At 41.1% G+C, this 20,213-nt stretch overlaps 1 protein-coding gene across 12 annotated transcripts in view; it reads right to left on the bottom strand.

The window, feature by feature from the left end:
- The window catches only part of LOC102752500 (core histone macro-H2A.1), a 62,341-nt gene that overhangs the window by 13,805 nt on the left and 28,323 nt on the right, over nucleotides 1–20,213 (bottom strand). For 2 of the 12 annotated variants that reach the window (XR_001513746.1, XM_006753537.2), the window contains exons 4-5: nucleotides 10,247–10,357; nucleotides 4,452–4,551 (exon numbers count right to left, since the gene is read on the bottom strand). Coding sequence is in view for 7 of the 12 variants with exons in the window: in XM_006753537.2 (XP_006753600.1) it covers nucleotides 4,452–4,551; nucleotides 10,247–10,357 (211 nt within the window). In the remaining 5 variants the exon portion in view is untranslated. Of the gene's footprint in view, nucleotides 1–2,673; nucleotides 2,765–4,451; nucleotides 4,552–9,005; nucleotides 9,484–9,714; nucleotides 9,805–10,246; nucleotides 10,358–20,213 lie in introns of those variants that run through there. The other 10 variants (XR_001513753.1, XM_015563495.1, XR_001513754.1 and 7 more) reach the window with 9 other exon arrangements.

The following is a 20,213-nucleotide window of genomic DNA, read 5'->3' as shown; positions in this document are numbered from 1 at the left end:
AAGAGCGTTTACTTTAAAATTTTTATAATTAAATCTTGCTTTAATTAGAAGTGAAATTTGCAAGTTGAAATACACTTAATGCCCAAACTTAAAAACTGAATCCTAGATTGCAGGCAATCCACCCAGTCAGGACTTGACTCCTACACACACATATGTATGCACATGTTCATGTAGACACACAGGTACTTTTTAACAAGAAACAGGCCCATTTCAACTGTATTGTCAACACTCAATGTCAGACTCTCGCTTTTTAGGCTTAACTTCAGGGTTAATCATAATGCAATTGGCTTATTTGCCCCCAAGCATAAACATGTGTTACTCCCATGAGAACAAGAACATTATTTTCATGCTTAGAAAGCAGGCATAAGTATCAGTGTTCAAAACAGCCTAAGCGAAAATTTAGGCTTGGACAAATGTCAGGCTAAGCCTGTGGTCTATTTCACTGTTAGAAAGAACTTTTGATGGGTATAGTTAATCACTGGGGCTAAGCATTTCTGCACTCGCATTCCTTCTTCCAGCGGTCTCGGGACTCAGGAATTCACACCAAATATGAGAAATGGAGTGATTGCGTCCTAGCTTCCTTGTTTCCCCTCTCGCACATCAAAAGGGGAGCTGGAACCAATTGAGAGTACGTGTGAATCTGGTTGATCATTGGTTTGGAATTAGAAAAGAATCTGGGCTCAGTACTAGTTTGAACTGGTTCGCCAAGAAAAAGCACTGAGGTGGGCTTTTGAAGACCTGGGTTCGGATTCCTCCTCAGTCTGTCAGGCAGTCTGGACCTGCGGTTCTTTCCCAGCTGTGACAGTGTGAGTGAGGGATGTGACCTTGGGCAAGCTCTTGAACCCAAGTTACTTACATGTCTCTGAGGCTAGCATATGTTTACTCTGTGCATACCAGTGGGCTGAGGACAAGTAGGCCAGGGGGAAAGGATTGGCACTATCATTATTCAGGAAGGGCTGGGTTCTTGAGGGGGCTCAGTTGACTGCGTGTGACCCTCTCAAAGCCTCTAGCTCTACCAACCACCACTCCCTCTCCCTACCCCCACCCCCCCACCTGTTACTGATCCTGCTGCACACATGCCTTCCATTGCCAGCAGCTCAGCAACTCTCCTCTCCCTAGGCCCAGGAAATATCATAATTTCCATTTCACTAAAATTCATAGGTGGCAGCTGTTTGTTTATTTACTTTCCTCCAAATCAGTATTTTCCTCCAACCAAGTTTTCATTTGGTTAAGAAAGGAAGTATCTCTCTTAAGCTGCCTGACTTAGGAAGCTCTTAAACTCCTCTAAAATCTTGTCAAAGGGAAGTTTATTTTAATTACCTACAGCCTGGTTTAATTTTGACCTGGTAGCCTTGGCAAATCCTAACTTTCCATCCGGTTTGTCTTTCCATTCATGTCCGAAATTCAAAATGCCCAGGACAGCAATTAGCCCAAATCACAGAGGCTAGAGCAGACTGAACAGTAGGCTTTGCTAGTGACACGAAACAGAGCTGGGCCACCAGACTACTAACTGCGGTGCCTCCAGTATCCAGGACACTCACGAAAATCCTGAGAGCCTCATCCTTCACAATGACCTCACCTTTGCCCTAGTTAGAGATGTCTCCATTCTCTCTGGAAGCTGGTGTTTGAATCTACACTCAGAATGCTCCTCTCAGGACCAGCACATCTTCTGTAAAAATCACACACACGGGAGCGAGCACCAGTAGGTCAGCACCAATCATGAGCCAGGCACAAAACACGGTGCTTTGCTTATTAGTTATTGAACATAATTCTCATTATTAGCACTATTTTTAACATAGGGAAACGGAGGCATCAGGGAGTTAACTGACTTGCCCAGGCCCCATAACCAGTAAATGGTGAGATTAAGATTCAAGCCCCTGTACTTAGCTCCAATTCTGTTTTTTGCCATCGATGCCTCATCACATAAATGCCTCAGAACATTTTTAAAGCAGGGCACTGCCCGGCCCACTGCGGCACCAAGTTGGCAGCCACAGGCTCAGCACCCCCAGTGCTCTCTACCTCAGCCCGTTCTCAGCTATTTAGCACAGAACCAACCGATGACTTGTGTCAGCTGCTGGGGAGAGAAGGGGCTTTCTGGGTCCCGGAGGGTGTTTCTCAAGACACATCAGAGTGAGGTGATTTTGTTCCTGGTAAGTCTGAGAGCTCTGAGTGTGGGAGAGTGTTCTGAAACTGCCTCGGTTTCAGGAAGGAATGTGCTTCTGATGTAGAGAGAGATGTGGGGGTGGGGGTGGGGCACGGAGACCTGAGCACAGCTTCTCTGTGTGTCTGGTGCACAGAGGGCACAGGAGAGGTCTTGGATGCACCTCAGCCGATCTGGTTGCATTGCCCTGGCAGCTGAAGTCATGTGTGAACCCAGTCTCCATCAAAGCTGTGCCTCATGAAGCAAATGAAGAAATGAGGTTGATGAACCAGTTTCTAAACCAGAAGCGTGCCCATTGGTGAGCTGCAAGATACACCTGGTTGACAGCTAGCTGTATTTTTCATGTTCACAACCCGGGGATGGGAGACCTTGGGAAGGTCGACCTTGGGAAGGTCAGGACAGCTGGAAGTGTGAAATGAATGCAGCCCTGCATAGCTGTCAAAGATCAAGCTGTCTGCGGCGGCCGACTGACCATGCACACACACACTCGGCAGCACCCAGCTAGGCATTACCTACTTCACCACCGGTGTAGAAGTCATTGTTTGTCGGGTGAACGACAGCATCACTGTCGATCGAGGCAATGTCAGCCTGTACAACTTGCAACTATAACAGGTAAACAAATGTATATCAACTGTGTTGGACCGAGACCCACGCACAGGCACATTCACTAACGCCCCATGGCAGGGCTGGCCTACCTGGTCGATTCCAACATAGGAGCCCAGGGGGCACAGTCCACGAAGTGTGCGCACACGTGGATGGGGGTGAGGAGGAGGAATATCAAATGTGACATGTTGAAATTAAACATTTGAATGACAAGTCCCAAAAAAAGAGAAACACACAGATGAGATCATTTCAAAGGTAAAAAGAAATAACAAAACAACGAATGCCCCATTTCACTTCGCAAAGCCTGTGTAACTGGAACCCCACTGAAAATGCTACTAAACATGGCATCTGTTTAAAAAAAAAGTGGTGGACTATCAGGCCAACCAAAACAATCAGTTTCTCCATTTTGTCAGCAGCAGTTAACTTTCCAGGTTTGATATTCATTCTTGTGACATTCATCAGTTGATCTACCTTCTTGAAAACCGAGAAAACAGTATAGGTATACATAGAGGACTGTATTTTCTCGCTTCAATGAGTAAGAATATTTTCCCAGGCCTACCTCTTATTCTAGGTAATCTTATTTCTATGTATTAGTACATAAAATAGGATAGAATCCTTGCTTTTTCTAGCTTGGAGCCTTTGTTGTTTTTAGAAACGGTATCTGGTAAAGGCAGTTGGAAAACAAGTTCAAGCAGGGCATTCTTGAGTCCCAGTCCCATGTCCTCAGCCCACTACTGCACCTGGGTTGTGTGGGTTGGGCCTGCACTCTGGAACAAGTCTCCCTCCCAGCCAGGAAATCTGCCTAACGTGGGAGCTAAGGCACACAAAGAGCATGTAAGTCAGCATCAGGCAAGAGGATGCCTCGGTGTGGACATGTGCTAGTCCACTGCCCCTGGCAAGGCTCACAGCTAAGAGGACAGGAGCCTTTTGGGGCCCCTGAGCTGACAGCTCCTCTATGCAAAGATGAAGCCACAGATAGATACCTGAGGGTCACTCTCAGATGGCTCTGAACCCTCTACCCTCCTGAGCAGGGAGACCCTGTGGTTAGGGGGCAGAGCCTTCCTCTGTAGGAACTCGGGAAGAAATATTGTCCCTCTGTTTGATATCACCTTCTAGCCAAATAATTCATGACGGTGGCACTCAGCCATATACTGTTTTCAGTTGCAAAAAAAAAGTTGAACAAGTGACAATAGGCAGTAAATTTGGGGAAAACCAATTTGCCGGTGGATTAAAGACAGCTTAATTGTATACTGATTCAGCTTCTCTCCCTTTTCAGGTGCTTTGAAGCTTTGAGTTGTCATTTCTAATTAAGGCTTAAATGGAGAAACTATCATTTTGTAGTTACCTGAGATTTTTTCCGTTCTAAAAAAAACCAAATACATTTTTTTAAAAAAATTCCCCCCCAAGTAACCAGCAGTCAGTGTGATCATTATGGAAGAGAATTTAGATGGCAATATATTTATTATCAAGGATAAGAAACCAGCCAATTGCACTTAACAAAACACCATCAGATCATTTCCATTTGGAATGGCTCTAAGTAGACATTCAATGTCTACAACAAAAAATTCATCTTGTATTGGGGAATTTGGGTGGACTATCTTAAGTTTGAGAAGATGAAGAGCCTAAATTCTGGGTTCCATAACTTTTCATCTGACAGCTGGCGACGCCAAACCCCATCCCCAATTACCTAGGTCATCTTTAAGGTCAATGTCAGCATTGGTAGGATTGATTATGGCCTCCACCTCAAAGCCGGCTAAATTACTGATTTCACTGTGAATAAGGTTCAGCTGAAAAGAAAAGCATGAGGTGGGAAATAACAGGACAGCCGGGAAGTCACAGAGAAGTGAGCCTTGGGACACAGATGAGGGCAGTGAACACTTCAAGGGCACTGGGCACAAAGGGGAACAGGGAGTAACTGGCTAAAACAAATCCATTTCTAACAAAAGACCCAAATGTCACTCAGGATGCTGAAAGGAAGCAAGCGAGCTTGAGGGTCCAGAATCTGTTGGGTGATGCTTAGGGCAAAAGGAAGGCATGAGCCATATTGGGCTGGTGGATCCACTTCCTTTTAAAAGAACTTGTGATCTGTGGGCCAAAGAAAAGCAGCTGTCAGGACCCAGAATCGGAGGGCTCATTGCTGGGTGGGGACTCCATGTGACTATCTTCTTCTTTGAGCAGGGGTGGTGTGGAAGCCCCAGCTAGTCTGGGCAAACCCCTAGGAGCTCTGCCATTCTCCAAGTGACTATGGCTTTAAGGCTGTCCCCATCACCATGACTCCGGTTGGCTGGCTCTCTGCCTGTTCAGGGGTGGCAAGGAGGAGAATGTTTGTTGCTCAGTAACATCTAATTTGACATGTCCATTAGTCATGTAATGCTGAAGGTCTGATGAAGCCCAGGAAGAAAACAGCAGTTCTCCAGCGAGACAATGTGTCTTTTAAATGTTTTTCGCCTTGTTGGTGAGGTTGCTCTGAGGCCCCATGGGTCGAGCATTTTCCTTGAGTGAGTTTTATGAGCACCCAACCAATTGGCTCTTTCTATAGAGTCATTGAATGTCCCCCTCCCCATTATTCTGTTGTCATAGCAACCTTCAGTATGAGAGGATTCCTAAGTTCTAGATTCAGCTGTGAAAGCAGCCAAGGGAATTAAATTAGGTGGTTCAGGACTACATCCTGTTTATACTCTTCCCCTTCGTGTTCTTAGGTACAAGTGTCTGCAGCAAAGCCAGCTCCAGCTCACACTCCCTCTCTGCCTCTCTCTCTCTAAGATGCTCATTCTCCAGTGACATAAATTCCTAACGCTGAAGCGAAGAGCAATGCCTGAGAGCCCCCAGAGTAGTTAGCGCCCTAGACCTGCTGACTGCAGCCTGCAGGGCCCGGCAGGCCAGAGCATTTGCGCAGGCAGAGGCAGAGCCAACCTGGCTGTCTGGAAGAGAGCTTGGTGCCCACTACTTAGGGCACATCAGGCCTGACTTTGATAGGGAAGGAGCTGGTGGCTTGGAGCTACTGGATAGACACCCAGGATGCTTGACATACCTACTTGGCTATAGGAAATAGTAATATCCTATCTTTTTTTTTTTAAATAATATGATCAGAAATTCAGTCTTAAGAAATCAAAAGTGACTGTTAAAGATACAAGTGACATGCTTAGTCTAGACTATAATTGTCAATTTTTGGTGTCTCATTCCCTCAAAATGGAAAAGGAAGGAGAAGACTGGCCGGTCTTACTTCCCTGTGCCAGTCACATGAAATGCAATTCTTTTTCTGTCCCCAAAATCTGCTTAAACTAAGGAGGATGGAAAGAGCAATGTCTTCCATAGAACTGCTTCTAAATTCCTCATGGAGAACCATGTTTTCTCTGTGGCCCACTCTCCTGCCCTTGCCTGTGGGATGAAAGGACTACTTCATCTCTACTATGCTGTCCACTTTGCATGCAACGTGGCCTGAATTTCCTCAGAAGCCTCAGGTCTAGTGGTGGCATCTCGTATGTTTCAGGCTAGAAGGTGCCACACAAAGATCAGGACACATGTGGGCACTGCTGGAGGCCCAGGAGCTGAATGCCCACTCTTCATGGATTTGTCAGTTTCCACTCATCCTGGATTCTCAGAAGCCAATCATCAGCCACAGTATGGAAAGGGGTAATGGCCCTTTCCTCCTCGTTGCTGCTTCAAGAGCTCCTTATCTCCTTACAGTTTTCCAGCCCCAGGAATAGGGTGTTTGGACCTGGGGGAGCAAACCCCTGGGTCCCCCTGCCCTTAGTGGCCTCCAGTGCTGCATCTGCCATGCTGATAGTTAGGGAGGCTGAAGACTCACTCATACCCCCTTACACTGCCTTCCCAACTGCTTCAGATAACACTGACCCCACCAGGAAGCCTAAATCATTACTACCACTGACACGGATTTATAGAAATACATATTGCAGTATTTAAAAAAAATAAAATCAGGTTTTATCTTTCTAAAAAGGGGCTGCAAATCTCCACTGAACCACAGAAGAAAAAACTTTTAGCTCATTCAGATTCCCAGCACTGTGTTCTCTTTGAAAACCGTTCAACAATGTGTGTGAATAGTAGGTAAAATCACAGAGCATTAAGAGCGATGACTCTTAAAACTTCAGTTTGTGAAATTCCTTGTCAGCAACAATTAGATCCCAGCCTCCTAAAACCAGGTGGCTTCTCCTGTGAGCAGCTTAGCAACCATGCCTTACACAGTTGCAGGGAGCACAGTATCACTTTTCTCCACTCCAGCTTGCTTGCAATATTCAAGCCTTAGTTTAACTGCCACAGATAGAAAAATAAAGACTTGTAGGATATGAAGTACCATATAGTGATCATTCTCAAGTACCCTTTTTGAAAGATTTCCTAAAATCCAAGTCAAAATTAATGTGTTATAACATTTTAACATGCTTTTGTGTAAAATGCTATTGTGCTTTGTGTAAAAATTTGTGTCAGTTTTGCGACTCTTGCCTCATTTGCATTACATCCCATGACTTTCACCTGACAGTAATAGCCAATAAAGGGCCAAAGTACTGCTTCAAAATAGTGCTCCGAACTATAAACTGTCCATCTCCTGCTACAGGGAGGGTGACAGGGTGCCAGAAAGGGCTGCTAGCTCATTAGTTTCCAACACTGGTGCCCATGCTGACTTGAAGTGCCACTTTATTCTGTGATGCCACGTTTGGGGGGGACAGTTTACTCTGCTAAAGAGCATCTGCAGTGATGGAGCTGGGTCCCTCGTCCTGGATGTGGAAGTCTTGAGTCATTAAGCACATTTAACACCAAGGATAGTCTCATGGTTTTGCTCTCACCACTAACGTAACTACGTACTAGAGAAAGAAGCGGGTGGCCCGTCTGGCCCCGCACTCAGCCCCTTCTCCTACGGCTATTCTACACTGAGCTCCAGCTCAACCTTCTTTTCAGTCTCCCTCCAAAGGTCAGGATATCAAACAGGCAAATTAGTTCCATTTGTCAAAGCTACTTCTTTTTTCCTCTATGTCTCAAATAACATCAGATGACATGTCTATAAATGATTAGAGAGTATCAATACTTTATAGCTTTTGGACTCCCCCTCTCTGACCCTGAGTGGGGTGTAGTCAGTATTAGCTGGATTTCTGGTACTTTTGTGCCTGTGGCTCCTGGTCCTGAGGCCTGAGATCAGGTGTGCCCAAATGGAGGAGAGGGTGGCACTGCTCGGTCACAGAGGAGCCAGCTAGGTGTCTGTAGCCCTTGCTGCCTCCCTTCCAGGGTTCACCTGCAGTGGAGCCCAGACAAGATCCAGATCCTAAGACCAAGAAAGGCATCTCCATTTGTAGGGCTGAGTGCTGGAATTTTAGAAATATTTGCAATCATCCAGCAAAGGGTGTGACGAGTTCTGATCTGAGGTCGACTATGGGGTAGTCAACAGGAGCTAAGAGCCCAAGTGCCCATCACTAGATGAATGGATAAAACAGCTATGGTACATTTACACAACAGAATACTACTCAGACGTAAAAAGAAAGAAAACTTTTGCCCTTCGTGACAGCATGGATGTACCTGGAGAACATTATGCTAAATGAAATAAGCCAGTCAGAGAAAGACAAGTACCATATGATTTCACTCATATGTGGATTTTAATGAACTGAACTAATAAGCAAAATAGAGACTCATATAGAGAACAGGCAGACAGCTCTGGTGGAGGGGTGGTGTGGATGAGAAGGAGGGATTGATGAAAAAAAACAACACAACTCATGGACCTGGACAACAGGGCAGTGATTGCAGGGGGGAGGTGCTGGGAGGAGGTAGAAGATGGTATAGGGAAGATAAATGGAGATGGGGGGTGGGGGGAACAACAACATTGGAAAGGGAGAGGCCAGGGTCAGGGCACCCAAGGGTGGGGTGGGTAGGGGAAGGAGTGAGGGAGAGGGTGACTCCAGGGGCTGAACTATCCTACCTGCTTAATAGGCTTCCCAGTCCTGGCTAATTGTCTGCATAAGGCAGTGGTTCTCAACCTTCCTAATGCCGCGACCCTTTAATACAGTTCCTCATGTTGTGGTGACCCCCAACCATAAAATTATTTTCATTGCTACTTCATAACTGTAATTTTGCTACTGTTATGAATCGTAATGTAAATATCTGATATGCAGGATGTATTTTCATTGTTACAAATTGAATTAAAGCATAGTGATTAATCACAAAAACAATATGTAATTATATGTGTGTTCCGATGGTCTTAGGCGACCCCTGTGAAAGGGTCGTTCGACCCCCAAAGGGGTCGACCCACAGGTTGGCGACCCACAGGTTGAGAACCGCTGGCATAAGGGATCTTAAGTACACATGGTCCTAACTTACAGGGGTTTTCACACTTTCATTCAAACCTATGCAATTTGGATGACAGGTCACATTAACTTTCAATATATCACCCAAAGGATGTGTTCAAGGTTGTACATCAAGACCCAGGTGGTTGCCTTCACTGCTGAGTTGAAAATTTTTAAATACATAAAAAATATTTTAAACAAAAACTTTCAAAGCCCCAGACCTTAAGATGACAACTAGTGCTGCTTATTTTTTCCTTTGAAAAATGCATACAAAATACAGACAATGGTTATAAAATGTAAGCTGAAATGGTTATTTGCTGGAACACAGAGTCCACCACAGGAACTGCACCATGAGAGCCTGAGTGCACTGAGTGACAGGAAGGGGGAGGGGAAGGAGCACTTGCAATGAATGACGTGAGCAGGAAGACTGTGTCACTGAGATGCAAAAGAAAATTGACAGTGAGGTTTTAAAAATGATGCAGCTTCAGAACCAAGTTGTTAACCGCATTCAAACTACACACAATTTACACAAAAGACCAAATTTGTACTTTTAACTTTTTAAAATGTAGGAGTTAAAAAATTAAGAAAAGTTTAATTCCCTCTCTATCCACCCCCTTTTTTTAGTGTTAATAGAGAAAGATTAATTAACTCTCATTCTCAGGTCTAAAAAGCCTATGCATCATTTTTATTTTCAACAAAAGTGAATCATCTTTTACAAAACCATGGCATCCTGGCAAAGTTGCATCACTGGGGCGGCTGAAAATATATTGCCCATGGTTAACAAAACCAAACAATTGTCTTGAGGAGTCCTCAGGTGGCTCCGTGCCCCCCTTACATACTTCCAGGACCCAGTTTTAACTTCCGGCTGTTTTTCTGGCCAGAGCTACATGCGGACCAGGTTATTCCACATAAGCAGCTCCTTCTGAAGACTAACCAGGTGCTCTGACCACCCCCACTGAAGCCTTTCCCTTTTCTTTACCACCACCTCCTCCTCCCGCCTACCGGTCCCCTCCCAGCACCCCCGCCATGCCCTCCTGGAGGCCACTCCAAAAGACCCACCATCCCCACTCCACTCTCTCCACCCACACCCACGAAACCAGGAATGGCCTCTGGGAATCCCCAGGCCTTCCTTCCAGTGGAGGTGGCCGGTACCCCTTTCCCAGGGCCTGAGAGCCGATCAAGCCACACGGTTGCCTACCTTCTGGCCGAGGAAGAGGCTCTTGGTGGAGAGAACTGTGAAGCCATCAGCGGGCGTGCCTTCGGTCGTGCTGTCGGCACTGGCTGCCTTGCTGACTTCTCCCTGCTTCTTCTTACACAAATAGAAGAGTCAGTATGTGGACTGCACAGGCAAAGATGGCAAAAAATCTGGGCTTTTCTAACAAAAAGGCAGCTCACAGGCATTGCCCAAAATACTATGAGAAAACGGGAAATTAAACCCCCAGAACATCTCAGCTTTTCTCAAAATGGGGGCCACAGACTTATTTTGAAGTACAAGAATTCTATGAAAAATGTTAAATTGTATTTTCAGCACCTTATACTCAAAATTAGCTATTCAAAGGCAGACCTTTACTGTGGTAATTTAGAACCAAACCATTTTCATAGATTTAGAGCAAGTAAATGTCTCTTGAGGGTCTTCAGTTTCTAGATGTCTGTACACTATTGAAGTCTTAGGGACAAAACAAATTATTCTAGGTCATTAGTTCTCAAAGGGCCAAAAAGCAGACCAAGGACCATAATCTTCCAACCCTCCGCAGCCCAGGAGGTAAGACTCTCCAACTCTCTTTTCATTAAAACCAGCCTTGGAAAGGATCCATATGGTGCCTATTGGTGAAAAGTGGAGACGCCACTCCCACGCCCTATAGTGTGCACGATCTTGGCATGCTCAGCATCAGTCCATCTGAAATATGTGTACTCTGGGGTTCCCAAGAGCCTTTCAAGGGGTACATTACATGGAGAGATTAAATCCATTTCCAGATCCTCAACTTTCTAATGCACTTTTCCAAAAAGAGAGGTCTATACCTAAGAGAGATCTACGCCTGTGGTCAAGGTTTCTTGCTGGGTCTCCTTGTACAACCATCCTTCTCCCACTTCCCAGACTCAATATTAGCATGGCACACCTCTGGAGGAGGAAATGCATGTCTTTCCAAGTGTTTTATATATTTTGGCTAAGGACAAGAATTGTATTAAAAAATTGATATTCTGAGTCAGTTGAGGACTTTTTGCATTCAGATATATTACAGAGTGAGGACAGTGGAAATAATGGCAGATTTTGTTTAGACACTAAAGCTTTTCCCTTCCCCTAATTATTATCAAAAAGTATATCACTCCTGAGGGAGGGTCCAGTGGGAACAAATCAAAAGAGTAGAACTTCTCTGCTGTAGTCACCCTTCAGTCCTCACAGTCTGTCAGACTGAGGGTCAATCCAACCCACTGATGTACCAACAGCAATTAAGGCTCAACTGTATCAGGAGGGTACAAAAAACCCACACAAGGCCACCTGGCTCACATGACCAGGGAGACAGTGCCACTGGGCCCCACAGGATAGCTACTACGTAAGGCCACTCTGCCAAGACTGGAAGATACAGCATATCTACATAGACACAAATGAGAAGGAAGACAATATGAGAAGACAAAGAAATATGTCCCAAATGGTCAAAAGAATAGGCAAAAGCTACAGAAAAAGAGCTAGATGAAATTGAGGCAAGCAATCTACCAGATACAGAGTTTAAAACACTGGTTATAAGGATGTTTGATGAACTTAGGAGAAAGACAGGTTAACTCCGTGAAAACTTACACAAAGAGATAGAAACTGTAAAAAAAGAACCAGTTAGAAATGAGGAATATCATAACTGAAATGAAGCTTCATTAGATGGACTTAACAGCAGATTAGATGAAGCAGAGGATCAAATCAGCAATCTGGAAGACAAGGTAGCAGAAAACTCCCAATCAGAACAGTAAAAAAAATAAAATATAATAAGGATAGTTTAAGGGACCTCTTGACAACATCAAGCATACCAAAATTTGCATCACAGGAGTACCTGAAAGAGAAGAGAGCAAGAAATTGAAAATCCTATGTGAAAAAATAATGACTGAAAACTTCCCTAACCTGGTGAAGGAAACAGATATATAAAACCAGAAATGCAGAGTCCCAAACAAGGTGAACCGTACACCAAGACACATCACAATTAAAATGCCAAAGGTTAAACACAATGAGAAAATCTTAAAAGCAGCAAGAGAAAAGCAGTTAGTGACATACAGGGATCTCCCATAAAATTGTTACCTCATTTCTCAACAGAGATTTTGCAGGCCAGAGGGATTGGGACAAATTATACAAAGGGATGAAAAGCAAGGACATACAATCAAGATGACTCTATCTAACAAACCTATCATTTAGAATTGAGCGTAAAGAGCTTTCCAGACAAGAAAAAACTAATGGTTCATCATCACTAAATGAATATTACAAGAAATGTTAAAGGGATTTTTTTTTAAAGATCGAAAATATGAATAAGAAAATACAGGAAAGAAAAATTTTCACAAAGGCAAACACATAATAAAAGCAGTGGATCAACCAACTATAAAGCTAGTAAAAAGGTTAAAAGGCAAAAGTAGGAAGATCATGTGTAATTACAACAATAAATTAAGTGATAAACATACACACACAGAAACATGAAGTAAAAAAGACAAAAACATAAACATGGAAGGGGGTAAAAATTGTGATGCTTATAGATCATGTTTAAATTTAAGCAACCAAAAATTTAAAATAGACTGCTATAAACATAGCTTTTTATATAGGAAGCACATTGTAACCATAAACCAAAAATCCACAAGAGATGTAAGAATATAGATAGGAATCCACACACTAAGGAAATTCATTAACATACAACAGAAGATAGCAAGAGAATAAGAAAGGAAGAGAAAAACTACAAAAACAATTTTTAAAAAGCTAACAAAATGGCAAGAACTACATACCTATCAATAATTACTTTAAATATCAATGGACATCAAAAGACATAAGATGGCTAAATGGATAAAAAGACAAGACCCATGCATATGCTGGCTACAAGAGACCCACTAGGGATCAAAAGACACACACACACTGAAAATAAAGGGATGAGAAAAGGTATTTTATGCAAATGCAAATAAAAAAAAGTGGGGTAGCAATACTTCTATCAGAGAAAACAAGGGCTATAACAGGAGACAAAGGACATTGCATGATGATGAAGAGATCAACCCAAAAAGTGGACATAACTCTCATAACATCTAAGCACTCAATCTAAGAGCACCTAATATATAAAGCAAATATGAATGAACATAAAGGGAGAGACTGATAGTAATATAGTCAGAGTAGGGGACTTTAGTACCCTCTTGACATCAATGGAAAATATAATCAGTAATATTGTAATAACTATGTCAGATAGCTCCTAGACTTATTGGGGTGATCATTTCATAAGTTATATAAATGTCTAATCACTATATTGTACACCTGAAACTAATGTAATATTGTATTGCCGGGAGCCGGTCCATCCTTGCTGTTTCAAGGGACCTGGCATATATGGCATACTGTTCTTAATATGTTTGGTCACCTTCTTGGCACTATGTGTTTTAACCAAGGTCACCTCTCCGGCTGGAGAGAACATGGCAAAAGATCCTGGACTGAACCTGACTACAGAAATTGGCAAGAGAACCTGACTGGAGATCCTAACCAGAACTTCGCTGAAGAACCTAGACATAGAACTTGGCTAGAGAACCTCGCTATGATGATCATCTGAATGCTGTCTCCGTGTCATTCCTTCTTCGCCGACTCCGTCTACACCTTTGGGAACCCCTGGACCTGCTGGGGTTAGACCCCGGCATTGTATGTCAACTATAATTGAAAAATTTTTTTAAAAAGAAAGTAGGGGGAAAGAAATATTACAGATGGCCATGCCTTCCTGCAGCATGACTCTGGACAGTAAACTCAAGGCAAGATCTATACCCTATCCATTTGCCCACTTAGTATTCAAATTCATTAACACATTAATATTTTTTTTTACATTAAAAAATAGATTTGGCCAGAACCGGTTTGGCTCAGTGGATAGAGCGTGGGCCTGTGGACTGAAAGGTCCCAGGTTCGATTACGATCAAGGGCATGTACCTGGGTTGCGGACATATCCCCAGTAGGGGATGTGCAGGAGGCAGCTAATTGATGTTTCTCTCTCATCGATGTTTCTAACTATCTCTCTCCCTTCATCTCTATAAAAAATCAATAAAACATAATTAAAAAAATAGATTTGCCTGGCCGGAGTGGCTCAGTGGTTAAGTGTCGACCTATGAACCAGGAGGTCACAGTTAGATTCCTGGTCAGGGCACATGCCCTGGTTGCAGGTTCGGTCCCCAGTGTGGGGCAAGCAGGAGGCAGCCAATCAATAATTGTCTCTCATCATTGATGTTTCTTTCTCTCTCTCTCCCTCTCCCTTCCTCTCTGAAATCAATAAAAATATATTTAAAAAAAAATAGGTTTCATTTTGCTGCTTTTTTTTTTTGTAATCCTCAACAGAGGATATATCTTCCATTGTTTTTTAGAGAGAGTATAAGGGAGTGGGGGAGAGAGAAACATCAATGTGAGAGCGGGGCAAGGTTTAAGGCTGAAACTGAGGCATGTGCCCTTGACTGGAATCAAACCTGCAACCCTTCAGTACATGGACCGACTCTCTAACCATTGAGAAAACCATCTAGGACTAATTTTACTGAACTCTTTAACCATAAAGGCTGCTTTGGCATGAAGATTATGTGGCTAACCTGAAATATTTTCCATAAGTTAAATGAGACAAATCTGAAGCTCCAAAGTTGTAATATAAGACACAGCATTTTATCAAGAAATATGGTAGCAACAAAGATATATTAAAGTTATTACTATTTTGGTTTTCCTAATACTTCAAGAGTATCCGATTTGACACGTAAGAGAGAAACAGGTATAATCAACAATTACATGTAAGTCTTGGTAAAGCTTTTTTTATACACTTCCCAGGAGACAAGAAAGGGAAAGGCTGGATGACAAATCCTTTTGCAAGTCAGATGTTTCTAATTCTGTGCTTTCAACAAAACAGGAGAAATATCAAATTGAGTTAACAGCTGATAGATCATTAAAAAACAGATTGATGGAGTTTAGTTAATAGTAATGGACCAATGCTAGTTTCTTAGTTGTGACTAATGTGCCAGGGTTATGTAAGATGTTAACAAGGAAATTGGGTGAGGGACATTTAGAAACTCTCTGCACAGTCTTTGTAACTTTTCTGTAATTTAAAACGACTCTAAAATAAAACATTTATTAAAACAAATTGATGACAGATTACTATGTGATTGTTGGCATATAACTCAGAAAGAGTTCAGAGGACTGGGTGGTGTTGCTATTATAAAATCTTTTCCATTCCTACTAATTATTTTTGTGAACAAGCTTTTCCAGGCACTTATACCTCTACATATAAAAATATAGGATGCTAAACCCTGTCTCATTTTAGCAATAAGTAACATTCATCTTAGAATACTTGAGTTAATTGAAAAACTATCTCCATCTATCCCATGCTGTTCCAAGAAAATTTTACTTTTCTCTTGTTACTAAAATTTGTGACGTATCTGTCATTTTGATCAATTATGTATTATTAATAAACTAGAGGCCCAATGCACAAAATTTGTGCAAAAGTAAGCCTTCGTAGCAGCAGCAGCAGCTGCCTCGATCCCTCACTCGCAGCTGTGTGTGGGGGAGGCTGGTTGTGGGGAGGTGCTGCCTGGCTCCTTCCCTTGCCGGCTTGTTCCAGAAGGATGTCAGAAGGACTACCAGAAGGATGTCTGGTCTAATTAGCATATTATGCTTTTATCATTATAGATGTGATAATTATCCAAGCCTGGATTATAAAATCCATAACATTTAGTGTTTCTATGAAATATTTTCAAAATAAATTTATGTACATTATTACTGTTGTGAAGATCAATAAAATACTAGAAGCATTAAAATGTGTAACATTAGGATAAAATTTTGGGGGAAAGGAAAGGGAAATAATGGTTCAAGGAGAAAAGTAAGGTCAAATTTCCAAATGTAAAAAAAAAGCCTGTTTGTGTATTTTTTAAAATGCTGGTAGCTCAAACCATCATAGCTATTTAGCTTTCTTTGGATACACTTAACTGAGTGATGAAACAGTTTTCTTTTAAAATGTCTTTTATTATATATCTAAAATTATACCCTTTGCAGATATTTATTATGAAAAGTTTAGCTGCCAATTTTGAATGTGTGAGATACAATGATTTTCAAAACTATTTATGAAGGTATGCAACCAAAACATTTGAAAATCAATTGTATAAGTGAATACCAGACATACAGAAAGTGCTCAGTAAACACTGAGGATTGGGATGCACTGATAGGTAGATAAGGATTTAGCACTTCTGCCCAAGGACACTTGAATTTTAAGAGGTGAAAAGCCCTAACAGAATTTCAGGTATCTGGGCATTAGAGTTGGTTTTATGGAAGGAGGAGAGCCTGAGAGCTTCCCTGTGTCCTGATAGAAGTCAGCACTGCCTATGCAGGCAGTTTATAAGGCTTAATCTGTGATAACACTGATGATTTTCAGCAGTATATACAGGAATAGGCAAAAGTAGGTTTACAATTGTTCATATTGCAAGATATGCAGGTTATGATTATCACAGTTTTATTATCTTAAAAGAAATGTCACAATGGCAAGGGAAAAACTCTACTTTTGCCCACCCGTGTGTGTGTGTGTGTGTGTGTGTGTGTACGCATAAAAAAGAAGAGAATCCTGCCAGAAGCCCAGAGAATTGCAAATAAGATAAAGCCAAAAAAAAAAAAAACCCACACAGACACACATCATAATTAAGATGGGAAAAGTGAAATACAAGGAAAGAATCTTAAAAACAGCAAGAGAAAAACTTTTTACATATAAGGGAATCCCTATAGGAGGATAAGCAGATTTTTAAGCAGAAACAGCAGGCCTGAAGAGTGGCATGATATACTCAAAGTGCTGAAAGTAAAAAACAAAAATAAAAACAAAACACTTCTGACCATAAATATTCTACCACCCAACAAAGTTGTCCTTCAAAACTGAAGAGGACATAAAGGAGTTCACCACTAAATCAGCCTTATAAGAAATGTTAATGGGCTTCTTTAAGCTGAAAAGAAAGGGTGCTAATGTGGACGAAAGGGGCCACATGTTAACCTGACAAGCTCAGAGAAGGCCTGCATGTCTTGAAAACTCAGAGACCTAAAGTAACCACAAAGGATGGTCTGAAATTAAACTTTAATTAAAAGCAGTTATGATGGGTAGTTACATCCTAGGCCAGTATCTTCACTGACAAGGTCAATCTTACCTTAACTGAGTATATCTGACTTTTTGCATCTATAATAACATACCTTGAAATGTCTGGGTAACTTGTAACTTCCTTTTTTCGGGACCCCTTGGGGAACAACCTAAGGTGCCTTGGTGCTAGGACAGATATCACAAATTCCTTCATTGTTATCATGTTAATTGTTGCTGCACCAACTTAAGTATGTATCTATCACTTTACTTTTTATCCAATCCCAGGGGCTTCCCAGATTTGCTTTCTCCCGCCTCTCTAATCTATCACCCATGGATTTCATATAACCCACCTATGTCCCTTCCTTTGATTGCAATGTATAAAAATAGATGAGAAACCACCATTCTCTGGAGCATTATCCCAATCTGTTGAGATAAACTCACAAAAATTCTTTACGGTAAGGATGTGGTTATTTTTTAACATGTTAACACTAATCACTAACACGAAAAGATAAGAAAGTATAAATCTTACTGGTAAAGGTAAAAGTGGTGGATTAATCACTTATAAAGCAAAAGCCATAGTAGATACAGGAAGGAGAAAGAAAAGGGTATCTAATCATACCACCAAAAATACCAGATCACAAAGAGAGCAAGAGAATAAGAAAGGAACAAAGGAACTACAAAAGCCAAAAACCAACAAAATGGCAATGAGTACATACCTATCAATAACTACTTTTAATGTAAATGAATTAAATTCTTCAAACAAAAGAAAGAGAGCGGCTGACTGAATAAAAATACAAAACCCATCTACATGAGACTCACTTGAGATTCAAGGACACAGACAGGTTGAAAGTGAAGGGATAGAAAAAGATTTCCAGGCAAATGGAAACCAGAACACAAAGATTGCAGTAACAGACAATGAAGGGCATTACATAATGATAAGGAGTTGATCCAACAAGAAGATATAATATTTGTAAATATTTATGCAGCCAATAGAGGAACACATCAATATATAAAACAAGTATTAACAAGTCTAAAGGGAAGTAATCTAAATAGAAAATAATATAATAACAGGAGACCCACTTTCATCAATGGATAGATCATCCAGACAGAAAATTAATTAGGATTAAGAAACATCAACTTTAAACAACACGTTATACCAGAGAGAATTAACAGATATGTACAAAACATTCCATCTAAAAGCAACAGAATACACATTCCTCTCAAATAGACATGAAACATTCTCCAGGACAGACCATATGTTAGGTCACCAAACAAGTCTTAATAAATTAAGAGATTGAAATCATATCAAGCTTCTTTTCTGACCACAATGGTATGAAACTAGTAATCAATTACAAGAATACTGGAAAATTAAAAAATATATGGAGATTAAACAGCATGCTGGTAAACCAAGGGTCAAAGAATAAATCAAAAGGGAAATAAAAAATACCTTGAGAAAAATTAAAGTGGAAATACAACATGCTAAACCTTATAACGTGAAAGCAGTTCTAAGAGGGAACTTTTAATGACAAAATTCCTACATCAAAAACCAAGAAAAATCTCGAACAACTAAACTTTACAACACTTCAAGGAACCAGAAAAAGAACAGAGTCCAAAGTTAGCAGAAGGAAGGAAATAAAGATCAGAGAGAAATAAATGAAAGAGACTAAAGATCAATGAAACTAAGAGCTAGTATTTGAAAAAGAAACAAAATTGACAAACCTTTGACTAGATTCATCAAGAAATAAAGAACCCGGCTGGTGTTGCTCAGTGGTTGAGCACTGACCTATGAGCCGGGAGATAGCAGTTTGATTCCCTGTCAGGGCACATAAACAGGTGGCAGGCTCCATCCCCCGTGTGGGGCTTGCAGGAGGCAGCCAATCAATGATTCTCTCTCATCATTGATGTTTCTATTTCTCTCTCCCTCTTCCTTTCTCTCTGAAATCAACAAAAATATATTTAAAAAAATAAAAACAAATAAACAAAAAACTAAGCTCATAGGTATAGAGAACAGATAGGTGGTTGCCAGGGGGGATAGATGAATTGGCTGAAGCAGGTCAAAAGATACCAACTTCCAGTTATCAAGTCAGTCAGTCATAGGGATATAATGTACAGCATGGGGACTATACTATAGTTAGTAACAATGTATTGCATATTTTAAAATTGCTAAGAGATCAGATCTTAAATGTTCTCATCATAATAAAAAATGTATTGCTGTGTATGGTGATGGATAACTAGACTTGTGATTATTTCACAACAGAGTAGGTCCTCAGTTAACACTATCAGTAGGGTTTTGGAACTTTGGCAAAATGACATATAATAAGAACAATTTTACGGTAGACTAAATCTATATATAAACAAGAATTAAGTTCCAAGGTATCTCTCAATGCTACAACAAAACATTATTCAAGTATGTGCTGTATATACAAATATCAAATCATTATGTTTTATACCTAAAACAAATATCTTTTGTCAATTACATCACAATCAAAAAGAACTTATTCATAATGTAAAAAGAACCTTAAGTCATTAAAATGAACAGATAACTCAATTTTTAAAAAATGCATAAAACACTTGCACAAAAGAAAATATCCAAAGGGCCAAAATTCATTTTAAAATATGCTAAAGCTAATTGGTCATCAGGGCAATACACACCTGCCAGAATGGCTAAAATTTAAGTCTCAAAGTACCCTGCTTTGGCAACATGTAGAAATAGAACTCCCATACACTAAATTGGGACTGTAGACTTTTACCTCCACTAGGGAAAACTACTTAGCACTATCTACCAAAGTTGAACATATGAATACCCAAGATACCACAATTCCACTCACAGGTATACTCCCAACACAATGCAACATGTATGCACCAACAGCATGTACCTTT

The sequence above is a fragment of the Myotis davidii genome, unplaced genomic scaffold (genome assembly GCF_000327345.1).
Source record: "Myotis davidii unplaced genomic scaffold, ASM32734v1 scaffold471, whole genome shotgun sequence".
In the NCBI taxonomy this organism is placed as follows: Eukaryota; Metazoa; Chordata; class Mammalia; order Chiroptera; family Vespertilionidae; genus Myotis; species Myotis davidii.
This window is presented reverse-complemented; position numbering and strand designations above follow the sequence as displayed.